The 13,555-nt window shown below is 35.5% G+C and overlaps 1 protein-coding gene across 3 annotated transcripts in view; it reads right to left on the minus strand.

Moving 5' to 3' along the window:
- LOC133527635 (protein prickle) overlaps positions 1-13,555 on the minus strand; it is a 681,722-nt gene that overhangs the window by 122,616 nt on the left and 545,551 nt on the right. For all 3 annotated transcript variants that reach the window (XM_061864727.1, XM_061864726.1, XM_061864725.1), the window contains 2 exons: positions 2,177-2,290; positions 1,520-1,648 (listed from right to left, as the gene is read on the minus strand). In XM_061864727.1, coding sequence (XP_061720711.1) covers positions 1,520-1,648; positions 2,177-2,290 — 243 coding nt within the window. The remainder of the gene's footprint in view (positions 1-1,519; positions 1,649-2,176; positions 2,291-13,555) is intronic.

Raw genomic sequence — 13,555 nt, forward strand, 5'->3', positions numbered from 1 at the left:
AACGCTTAACTGGCGAAAAAACCGCTATTATTGCATATCACGGCCATGTTGCTTCATTGCTTAGATTCGGACTAATTATTTGGGGAAACTCAACAGACAAAAAAAGGGTGTTTATTAGCCAGAAAAAATGTATCAGAGCTATTTGTGGGAAAGGACCTTTACAATCTTGTAGACCTCTATTTAAAAAACTTAAATTGCTGACCTTAACTAGTATGTATGTTTTAGAAGTCGGCATTTTTGTTAAGTCTAACCCTAACTTATTTACAAAACTCGTTGCAAATCCAAGGTTACGCTCCAGAGATCCTACAAAATTGATAGGACCAATGTGTAAAAGTGCATTATTTAAAAATAACTGTCGCATAATGTCAATTAAAGTATTCAATAATTTACCATTAGATATTAAGGAAATTTCTGACATAAAAAGATTCAAACGGACATTGTATAACTGGCTATTAAACAATAATTTTTACAATATTAAAGAATATTTTGACTTCCACACTAGCTAATGACATTTTCATTTTCTTTATTATTATTTTATCATTTTATTTGTTATCACTGTTAACTGATAAAAAAAGCATTAAATGTAAATAGATTTTTAAGATGTAATTGTACATATTTTGCATGCTATAATACGGCTAAATGTGTGATACTTATAATTATAATAAGACCTGTATTGTTAACCACATTTAATGCAAATAAAGAATTTTACTTTACTTTACTTTAAAGTTTATATCATCTGGTTTATTAATACCGGTTTGTATTGACGACCGGTTTGGCCTAGTGGGTAGTGACCCTGCCTACAAAGCTGATGGTCCCGGGTTCAAATCCTGGTAAGGGCATTTATTCGTGTGATGAGCATGGATATTTGTTCCTGAGTCATGGGTGTTTTCTATGTATTTAAGTATTTATAAATATTTATATATTATAAATATCGTTGTCTAAGTACCCTCAACAAAAGCCTTATTAAGCTTGCTGTGGGACTTAGTCAATTTGTGTAATAATGTCCTATGATATTTATTATTATTTATTATTATTATTAATATCCTATATCTGTTGTAAGTCTTGATGTGGTCTTGATGGAGTCGTGACTTCCAGTCCCGCGTGTACATTTTTTCCCACTTTTTTTTATTTCTAAACATTGTAATATCTGTGACAATTACATATAAGCAAAAAGCTGCAGCTTGACCGAAGTGGTGATTTTTTTTTTCCTACTGTTAACAAAAAGATCCGTGATCGGAGACTGAAATACTCGTAGATGTCATACTTATATACTAACGAAACGTGAGACCGGGCAATTGATATTTGACTACACACTTGTTACTATTTGTCTGGAAGGTCATAAATATTATATTATACATTTTCACTGGAGTTATACAGTCAAGAGAGATTATAAATTGATGTACAAAAACTTGTTACAACATTATTTCCCAACAGATGGCGCTAGTAGTACCTAATTTGTCTTCAGTTCTACAAAAAAGCGCTCCCCTTGAAAAATGTAAAATGGAGAGAGAGTACGTACCCGCTCGCACGGCGCCGGCGCATGCAGCTGTCTCGCTTGCCCCCGGCCGAGTGCCTCTCGCTTCCTCTGCGCGCTGAACAGCCGGAGTTCTTTCCGTTCTTCGTCGGAGAGCGCGTGGCAGTAGCGGACCTGGAATTACATGAATATAAGGATTATAGCAGAAATGCTAAATTTTAAGAGAGGTTATGGGCATTGTGAATGTCATCTCGCATTGTGTGGTAGGGCACAACACAGCTGAAGTCATTCCAGATCTAGAGCAGAGCCAACTGGGGAAGTACCTCCACTTTAACACCTTATAGAAAACCGCAGCCAAATAACAATAGACCCTACTCATAGTGTTGTGTTCCTGCTAGTGAGTAAGGTTGCCAGAGCTCAACGAGGGTGCGGAGTGTTAGGGTCGGCAACGCGCATGTAACTCTTCTGGACTTGCAGGCGTACATAGGCTACGGAGACTGCTTACCATCAGGCGGACCGTATGCTTGTTTGCCACCGACGTAGTATAAAACAATGCTTATTTTCAATTCATGTAAAGGCTTTCTTTATACTTCAAAAACTGACGAGAAAGTTGCATTTTATCCACAAGTTTGCTTCAGACGGTATCTCTATCTCTACGCTGTATACTTATAAAACGCGTAAAAGAATAATAACAAGTCTTACCTCATTGTCCTGTGGAGGCAACTGCTGTAATAATTGCTTGAGACGATACCGCTCTCCTACGCTGTTCACGTAGGGAACCTTATCTTCTGGAAGAGCCGAGAAGTACAGGTGGACCTGGAATGTGATGTATTTATCGTTAAGCTTATCAAAGTAAAGGTCTTATATTCTACTTTGGGCATCCGTTAGCTAGGTGCAGATATGAGAACGTAATGTTTAAATTGTATGTCTTGTTTGTTTCATAATAGCGTTAGTATAAATATTTACGAACAAATTAATTCATGATATTTGGTGAAAACGTAGTTGACTTGAATATAAATATATTTACATCAACTACGCTAGAGGGTCAGTTAAATATGTACCTATGCGTAAAACTAAAATACTTTATACCTACATACCTAACTAGGTATATAAGATATAAGTCAAAAGGCCTTTTGGCGTCTTCGAATATTATAATGTCAAGTTAAATCACTTGAAAATATATAGGTAACTTCAAAACCCCAAATTCTTATCTCGAGATCGGAAGGCCATACTATATATAAATATATTTGGCAAAAAAGTTTGGCTAGTCCTATGTCTATGTCACAAATATTTATTTGACAACCGGTTGGACCTAATGGGTAGTGAAACTGCCTATTAATTAATTTATTTATTTAACCTTTATTGCACGAAAGAAAACCTTATAGTACAAAAGGCGGACTTAATGTTATGAGGCACTCTCTACCAGCCTATGAAGCCGTTGCTCACGGGTTCGAACGGTAAGGACATTTATTTGTGTTATGTACACAGATATTTTGTTCCTTAGTCATGGGTGTGTCTATCTATCTAATAAGAATGTATTTTTTTTATGTAATAGGCTGAAAACGAGCAGACGAGCCGTCTGATGGGAAGCAGTCATCGCCGCCCATGGACATAAGTAACATCGGAGGAGCCACTTATGCGTTGCCAACCTTTGAGAACCCTGAATACCTGCTTCTTGAAGAACCCCATGTCATAGCGCAAGAGAAACACCTCAGAAGGTAGCTCATTCCACAACTTGCACGTTCTGGGCAAAAACGAGCGAGATGCCCGCTTGTTCTTGGTTTGCCTCGTGTCGAGAAAGTGAGGATGAACTTTGTTTCTTTGGCGGGAGGTGCGGTGATAAAAACATTCCCCATTGTACAGACGGTAGAACAGGCACAGAGAGCCAACGTCTCTCCGAAGACTGAGAGGTATTTATCTATATACGTATGTAGTACCCATAGTATAAGTTTTGCTTAGTTTGGGGCTAGGTTGACTAGTGTAAGACTGTCCCTATTTTTCATTATCTGTTCTTATAAAAACCTCATTAATATTTTCCACACGACCAAACATAAACACAAGTTAATAAAGAATCCCCACAGACATATTTTCCGTTATAAATATATTTAATAAAGCCCGAACTAATGAAACTGCGACGTGAGCGTCATAATAACTATACTACCTATCAAAACGTCGTAACTGACGTAGTTTTTGTATAGGAAAGACGACGTTTCGGAGGATTGTGGGTCGTCATATGTAGTTTATTAAATTAGACCCCATGCCGATGGTAATATGATGGCTGCGATATGTAGGACGGAGTATTATTGGCGCCGGTCTTGAGAAGGAAGATTCTTGATGAGATTGGGGCATATTGTTTACAATAGGAAAGCATAAGGTATAAGCATTTTCATTTTACATGCTCTGAAAGTGGGTCATTGTTGTTCTAAAATGTGTGCAGGTAATGATACGTTTCTGCTATAGTGCACTGTACTTACTAAGTAGGTTTTTTTTCTTTTTATTACGATAAGCAATTAAAAAGGTTGGTTTTAAATGGATTTTCTGTACAATTTCCATTCTGATCATTAACTCCCCATTCCATAAATAATGATATTTTACCTAAATTGTTAATTGAAATGATAGTACCCTAAAGAAATACCACTGAAGTATAAACTTCAGAAACTTAGGAACTTTAAGTATAAATTTAGCTGTGATTTTTTTAATGCACAGGTATTTTACTTTCCTCGTATTCTAAGGTTCTGTTTATTTGTCGAAAACGTTTTCACCTCAGCAGCTCGAACAAGGCGACTTTCCTCACTCCAGGGAGTGAGACAAGCTTTCGTCATAATGACTTTTATGTGATGTTTTGAATTATTAATATTTAATAGCATTCAATTGAATTTGTTTTATGTTTTACAGTTAGAAATAGAATATTCTCGCGTTGGTGTGGTGATGATATGTTTCACTTTTAGATTAAGTTCGGTGTTCAAGGTGTAATTAATAAATAAGTAAATAAATATTTCGAGGTCAATCTCAGATCGACCTAGCCCCAAACTAAGCAAGGCTTGTACTTGCTTCTTGCTTGTACTAATGTGTACTAGGCGACACATATACATTATTAAATATATAGAGAAATACATACTTTATATACATAGCTTATTATATCCATAACTCACGAACAATTTATTCATGATGAACACACAAATAAATGCCAATAAGGGTCACTACCGACTATAGACTAGGACCCCGTTAAATATATCCGCCATATATCCTAGGAATAAGTTCCTCGATTACAGAGGAAAACATGCATTTATAATGATTAGTGGAGTATCATTAAAGATATATATTTTATAACCAACGTAACCCCATTCATAAATTAACTCAAATCGAACTAATTACAATCGCATTACTATCTGTTTACAAATTTATGATTCCACACCGGGAGTCGTGACGATACAATTACCAACTTAATCTTACAGCTGGTTAAATTTAAAACCAACAGTTAAAACAAGTGATTATGAGAAGGATTGGAGTTTTTGCGTTTTGTAGGTGAATGGTTAAGTTTGTGAAAGTGATGTACGATGGAATCGCGTGCGTGCAAAATTGCATAGTGTAGTGGGTACAAGTTTTGCAGAGGGTGGTTATAAAAGTCACTGTTTTGTGAATGAGTATACAAGGTGCCCGCGAGGAAACCGAATAAAATTAACCACGTATTCCTGAGGTCATAAGAAAGAAAAAATCTTATATAAATTTAAGTTAAGTTTTGGCGCAACTGCGCCAAAAAAAATCTTTTTTGTATTTTTAGGGTTCCGTACCCACGCGGTAAAACAGGACCCTATTACTTAAACTTCTCACTTGAAACTTCATACTTCTTAGCTAACAATCTATGAAATGTAGATTATTCTAAGTAATCTGGTTGTAAAAAAATTGCAATTTTTATTATAATAAATAGTTTTTTTTTTTTTACTAAGACTCCGCTGTACGTCCGTCTGTCACCAGGCTGTATCTCATGAACCGTGATAGCTAGACAGTTGAAATTTTCACAGATGATGTATTTCCATTGCCGCTATAACAACAAATACTATGTGTAAATTAATAATACAGGCGAACTCAGAGTATTTATTCTACAACATTTATTGTCCGGATTGATAACAGTTATGCCAAACATATTATTGCCTGGCTTAACAATGCAGTGCCTCTCAATCAAGTATCTGTCTTTATTTAATTCCTAGATTAGAATAGCCACGTACGCAAAACATATCTAATATTTATACGCTAAGTATGAGTCACGATTCAGAAAGTATAAAATGTAATGTCACCAACAATTTCACACTCAAAGAATTCATATTTATTGCGATATTAACGTTACCTTATCTCACCGCACCCCAGCCCTTATAAAAACAAATAAATAGCCCATCTTAATTCTGTCTGTACTAAGAAAACCATAAATAAATGAGCATAATGCAGACTTTATTACCTTGGAATAAGGTCTACATAAGGTTAGTTTCTTTAAAGACGCGACCCCTCGAGTGACATTTTAATTTTTTGCTCGGTTGCCCTTTGATTCTATTTCTTTATTTTTATTCCAATTATAAATACTTCGGATGCGGTATTTGTGGCATTAAGGGAATTAAGGGAGCTATTATACCCCCCTTTTAATTATAGTTATTTTGGAAGAGAAAGTAATTTGTGCCGGAAGTTAATTAGGAAAATGGTGACCGACTGACAGCTTCCTCGCACAACGTATCAGCATTGCTACACAACGAGGAACTGCCGCCAGCATCCTTGATACAATGCTTCAAGAGCCTATTTTAGATTTAGGCTAGTTATAGCAAAGATAATTAATAATCAAACGAACTTACCTATGAAGTTTGATTACAATTATGCGAGTATCCAAATCCAAGACAACAAATATAATTTACTAGCAGCAGTACACGTTATCGTGCAGTCCAAGTCACACATTTTAGAGATTATAGTATTTAAAAAACAAGTTCGCGCTGTCCCTCTCACTCGCTACGCTGCGTTCCTGCTTCGACATCGCTCCTCCAGTACTCATTATTTCAGAGTTATTTTTGTGTTATTAACAGAGACTATTTTATTTTCATTTTGGGGATGGGGGGCGGGTCTTTGTTGTCTTGGATTTGGATACTCGCATAATTGTAATCAAACTTCACAGGTAAGTTCGTGTGATTATTAATTATACTTCGTATCCAAATCCAAGACAACAAATATAATTTACTAGCAGATGTTCAGAGCTTTGTATTTAAATTCAAATCCTGAATGCGAAAATAAAATAAAATATCGATATCAAATCAGTATGTTACGAACATACTCATATTATTGATTTTGACTAAAGAGAACAACGACCCACCTAGAAGTTATTAATTTATATCCAATTTAAATAATTATTTATGTATCCACATAGTATAAATGTAAAATGTATGTATAGCATAATAAAATTAAGGAGTGAAATTGCTCTTGGTATTTCATTTCGTTAATATTAAAAAAGTATAAAACTTTCTTTGATTTCACTGTAGTATATTGATAAAGTTGTATATATCTTAATATTCACAAGGTACAACTATTTTTATGTCATTTACAAGCCAGGACGCCATTAAGTGTAAATGTGTTTTCAAGCTTTAGTTGGCTCTAAATAAGTTTTAGATGGGCATTTTCTGTCTGTAACCATATAAACAAACCATTTTGTATAATTTAGAATTTACCAACCATTCTCTGGATGTAATTACAACGGAGACAAACAAGCATACGGCCTGCCTGATGGTAAACAATCACCGTAGCCTATGAATGCCCGCTACTGCAGAGGTATATTACATGCGCGTTACTGACCCTAAAATATAATCTAATTTTATGTTACGACACTTTAAAGTTAATTTTGAATACAGCTATCAATACTTTCCTCGGTAAATAGCCTTTGAGTGAGGTAGATAAAGGAGAATTTTCTTCATTTGTAAAGCTACCATAAATATCAAGGCTATATGTAAGTACTTTAAAACTAAGTCTGGACAATTACTAGTAGAGTATCCTGTAGGTATTAAGTATTTGAAACTTATCACTTTGAAAATATAGATGGACTAATTTTAGTTATTACCACAGATCAAGAAATAGTAATATGATATTATTTATAACTAAATAGCTAATCTCATCTGCTTATGCGTATCTGAACGATGATGGCTACTACGCTAACAAGTGGCAAGGAACTTAGGTAGATTATGTGTTGAGTTATGATATATTTGTGAACAAAATATCTGGCATGACTTGTAACTTGTACTTCATTTTAAGGAGTAACATTTTTTAACGTTACCTACAATAAAACTACAGTGTGCATTGCGACGAAAAATGAAAACTATTTAAGCTTTCTTTTACAGCAAGACAATATGACAACACGAGCATTTACATTTCAGACAATAATAATGTTATTGTTAAAGGATTTCAACCCTTTATTGCGATTATTAATCTAGCTACTTAGCGCAAGCGACTGCAACACGTGGCAGCATAACTCTAGTTGCATGGTTGCACAATTTACAGCACTTATTTCGCGTCGCGGGATAGTGCATCAACGGCGGTTCACCTCTTGTTTGATGCGGCGATGTTCCCCTGAAGTTTGGAGCTGAGAATCCGTAAGTAAATTGTACCGGATTTATTACATTAGGCTCGTTGATATGGTATATTCTTGACAGCATATCAAAGCTGATGTTTGAAGTTATTAGGAGTATATAACAGCGTGATATGAGTACGAATCATAAATTTGGGTTAAAGGGTTTACAGATATATTTTTCCCTATATGTTGTTTACATACAGCATTTCTTTGTCTGTAAGGGCAATGACATTGCGTACATTTTGTTTAAGGTATTTTAGGCCGCATTAACACCTATTAAATTACCTCAGCGTAACAAGAACCTCCTTTATATTTCATTATTTTTACAAGTCCTGTAAACTTTAGCTCAACCTTAAATATTTTTGCTCTTTAGTCCCTTATATTTACATGCGTAAAGCTACATCCAATACTATTAAAGTCTTCAATCATTACATTGGCATCAACACTGTTATAGTAGAGCAACGTTATATATCTTTGACGATATCATTTTGAGATATGTATAATGACCGACTGTAGACCGAAGAGCGAAGTGACCGAAGAGCGTAGTGACCGAAGTGCGAAGCGACCGAAGAGCGAAGCGACCAAAAGGAGCAAAGCAACCGAAGAACCAAATGACCGAAGCATTATAACCTCGACACTTAAAATGAAGCACATATAGCCTCGACGCTGCGGAAATGGAGGCCTCGATACGATTATTGTGGAATTGTATAGTACATATAACTTAAAGTGCGGCATATATCTTCGTCACTGCGACAGCTGCGACAGCGGACCCCTTGACACAATTATTGTGGAGTAATGATAGCATCCTCACTATGACGTGGGGCAAACTTAGCCTCAACACTACGACAGCAGAGCCCTCGACACAATGATTGTGGAGTAATGATAGCCTCCTCACTATTAAAGTGGGGTACATATAGCCTCGACGCTGTGAAAGCGGAGCCCTCGACACAATATTGTGGAGTAATGATAGCCTCTTCACTATTAAAGTGGGGCAAATATGGCTTCAACGCTGTGAAAGCGGAGCCCTCGACACAATGACTGTGGAGTAATGATAGCCTCTTCACTATTAAAGTGGGGCAAATATAGCTTCGACGCTGTGAAAGCGGAGCACTCGACACAATGGTTGTGGAGTAATGATAGCCTCATCACTATTAAAGTGGGGCAAATATAGCTTCGACGCTGTTAAAGCGGAGCCCTCGACACAATGGTTGTGGAGTAATGATAGCCTCATCACTATTAAAGTGGGGCAAATATAGCTTCAACGCTGTTAAAGCGGAGCCCTCGACACAATGATTGTGGAGAAATGATAGCCTCTTCACTATTAAAGTGGGGCAAATATAGCTTCGACGCTGTTAAAGCGGAGTCCTCGACACAATGGTTGTGGAGTAATGATAGCCTCATCACTATTAAAGTGGGGTAAATATAGCTTCGACGCTGTTAAAGCGGAGCCCTCGACACAATGATTGTGGAGTAATGATAGCCTCATCACTATTAAAGTGGGGCAAATATAGCTTCAACGCTGTTAAAGCGGAGCCCTCGACACAATGATTGTAGAGTAATGATAGCCTCATCACTATTAAAGTGGGGCAAATATAGCTTCGACGCTGTTAAAGCGGAGCCCTCGACACAATGATTGTGGAGAAATGATAGCCTCTTCACTATTAAAGTGGGGCAAATATAGCTTCGACGCTGTTAAAGCGGAGCCCTCGACACAATGGTTGTGGAGTAAAATATAGTACCATGTCGACATCTCATTTATAAGAAAATATTTATTTAATATGTGTTTTAATTTTGAACTATTAATTAATGTGCATTATAAAATTACATTAAAACTTTAATCAACACAGTTAATACCGATTTTCTGTTTGATGAATATCTTGTTGCACAGTAAACCTAAGCTTCTAAGTACTCACGGAAAGGAGAATTATTATTAGACGGAGTCCACAATATTACACAAATCAAGTATATCTTTCCATAATATATTTCATTTTAAAATTATATTATATTATGTTAATCAAAGCTGTCTAATAATAACAATGCGGGTAACTAACTGATGATCAAATTTAGGAGGCGACCACATCGATTGGACCCAAGACTCGACGATACCGCGATGTCCGATTAAAGCCTACTACCTAATCCGTCATGATCCATACGATAGATTCACTATGGCCCTCATATGGGGCATGGGGCGCACGGTATCGGAGCACGCATAGCACGTCCCGTTTGTATACGTCGATTAATGGCATTAAACACTTTAAACTGTCAGTCAGACTAAATAGTCTTCCAATGTCTTATAGATTGTGTATTGATTGACATTACTCCTGTATAGGTATCCTCATAAGACGCTCATTAAACTTGTTGGTACTGTGTATGTACATTTGCATAAAGACGCGTTTTGTTATCATTCATAGGCACTTATTACCAATCGGCAAGGATTACCATTTTTATCTGTTTTATTGTATGGTAGGGTAGATCGGACATGGTAAAAGCCGCTTTCGTGAAACGATTACCTAGTATATATTAACTTTATTCAGATATGGTTTGTATATTTAAATCTGTACGCGAAAGCATCTCATAAAAAAAATTGTGAGTGTACATTGCATTTTATGCAATCATAAAATGAAATCTAAATAATATTATATTAGTAAATAATACTATAATAGTACGTATTACAATTATTTAAAGTTCAAATTGTAATCTATTTGTAGCCCCATACTTATTTTTTCTGTAATTTATTTATTCAAAAAAGAAGGTAGTTGTAGTAAGTGATTTCGTATGAACGTAAAAATTACTTACTTGATTTCTTAGGTAATAAGTTTATTACGCTAAACGAATATACCTACAATTTCAAATTGAAAGTTTAACTGCCATGTAAGTATGGCAAACGAGACTAGACTTGCCGAGCTGAATAAACATCAATTTTTCGTTCGAGGGTACGGCGGTCGGCAGTTCAAATAATGTTTTGATTCTATACTTCTTATTCAGCGCACAATAAACATTAATCGAAACACAATTAGGTACACATATTTAGAGGAACACTATTTTGGCGAAAATACGTGTGACTCGGACTAACACAAAAACATGTAATGAGTACTGGAGGAGCGATGTCGAAGCAGGAACGCAGCGTAGCGAGTGAGAGGGACAGCGCGAACTTGTTTTTTAAATACTATAATCTCTAAAATGTGTGACTTGGACTGCACGATAACGTGTACTGCTGCTAGTAAATTATATTTGTTGTCTTGGATTTGGATACGAAGTATAATTTGAAATGGAGGTGGATTTTCAAAGAAAATTTTGTAGCCACAGTAAATTTACTGCCATCTTTCGGCACATGATTAAAACTTTTAGAATGCCATGTGACTTTGATCCTTATTCTTTCACTGAAATGTGTTAAATATCAGAAGTGGCGCCATCTAATCGATCAAAGGCATCGTTTCGAGCGATGGCGCCTCAGCCTTTGCCCTATAATCCTTTATTAAATATTTGGTAGTAAGCTGTTTTTTTTCGACCCAGATTGAAGGGATTTTCATTGCAGTTACCTGATTCAAGGTTTTAAACTTGTCTTGAGTCATACTAACACTAAGCTAATTATACGGTTTAACTCACGTATTTTTGTTACCCTCGCGCGATATGTTTCGGAGAGCCTAGGTCTCCATTTTGAAGCACTAACAGTTTATGAGTAGCGGTCACGAAGTCCGCGCGCCGCGTACTGCCGCTCGCCGCGCAGCGCGCTGGGCGAGTGACCACAAGTAAAACCGTAAAATTTTACCAATATTTATGTATGTATATAAGTAATCGTGAATACGTTTTTCAATATAAATAGGTACATTTTCATTTTTAGGGTTCTGTACCCAAACGGTAAAACGGGATCCTATTACTAAGACTCCGCTGTCCGTCCGTCTGTCCGTCTGTCACCAGGCTGTATCTCATGAACCGTGATAGCTAGACAGTTGAAATTTTCACAGATGATGTATTTCTGTTGCCGCTATAACAACAAGTACTAAAAAGTGCGGAACCTTCGGTGGGCGAGTCTGACTCGCACTTGTCCGGTTTTTTTTTATGAATTCCGATTTTCTCATTGACTTACTCATCCAAACCATTTACAAATCCTGCATCCCTACCAATATTCTACCACCCAATATCCTAAAGTAGCCAGACAAGAAAAAGAGCAACTCCTGAAACAATAGGTGCATTGAATGCACAAAAACGCAGGGCCCAGGACTTCTAAACAACAATGGTTCACATTTTGTATTGCGAATATGGAAATATTTCTGAGTAAGATTTTCTACTTAAATATATGTTTTCAAAAGATTATAGACGGACCAAGGCATATGCAAATATTGCAAACCCAAATATAATAACATATGACACTAGGCTGTATAGATATATATTACCTAAAATATTAAATGATTTGCCAGAAGATGTTCGTGTAATGTACTTAAATGGTAAACATATAAAAAAAGTTATTAAAATGCACTTATTGAAATCAAACGACACAAGCTACTTATACTAAGAACCCTACAATGTTTTTATTTAATTTTTATTAGATATAAGACATTAATATATGTATTGTTCTTTTTTCTCTGAACTCCCCATCGGCACACAAACCTCCTCAAGGTTTTGCCTACGATGGGTCTTGTATTAAATTCTAGACTGTAAATTGTTTGTTTATTCAATAAATTAAAAAAAAATTACAAAGTGTGGATATGTCACCATAAATGTCAAATTTAGTTTTGTTCAAGTCACTGCAAATTTAGTTTATACGGACTGCAGTACCTACCTTATTTTATTTTTGTTGTCTTTGTTAATGTCATATATTTCTATTTTGTAGATAAATTATTTATTTATTTATTATTTATTAATCAGGCAGGCAGTTGAAACAACTGATAGTTGCCTGTATCTGAGTGATCTTCACTTAATATGTATTCTTTGCGCTGGTTAAGTATTTGTCTAGTCTGTTCTTAAACTGATTGACATTCAGTGCTGAGACCACATCTTCTGGTAGTTTGTTCCATGCTTTGACCACTTTGTTGCTGAGAAAATGTCTGCATAAATAAAATAAAAAAATAATAAAAAAATGAATTAAATAGATTACTTGTTTAAGAAGAAATAATCTTGATATAGTCGAAGAAATATTATTTGCACTGACGAATGTTATCGCTAATGGCTCTTTTTGAAATAGGGTAAATTAACAATTAGCGTCCGGTTTTGCTTAAAGTACACTTGAGCTAACTTGATCCCAGTTACTTTTCCACATTTAAATTTCTTCTCTAGTATTCTAACTTTTCAATTCGTAGTCTATTATTAAAAAAAAATGTTTATGTAAAAAAAACTTTAATTTCAATCAAATATGTGTCGGAAAAAAGTTTAATTTACGTGATAATATGGTATATGTTGTATGTACGAGGATTATAAATTTTATAATACTATGTATTTATGCCTGTTTATTTATAATAGTAGTGTTTAGATAGTGACTTTTATCTCTCTGT

The sequence above is a fragment of the Cydia pomonella genome, chromosome 18 (genome assembly GCF_033807575.1).
Source record: "Cydia pomonella isolate Wapato2018A chromosome 18, ilCydPomo1, whole genome shotgun sequence".
In the NCBI taxonomy this organism is placed as follows: domain Eukaryota; kingdom Metazoa; phylum Arthropoda; class Insecta; order Lepidoptera; family Tortricidae; genus Cydia; species Cydia pomonella.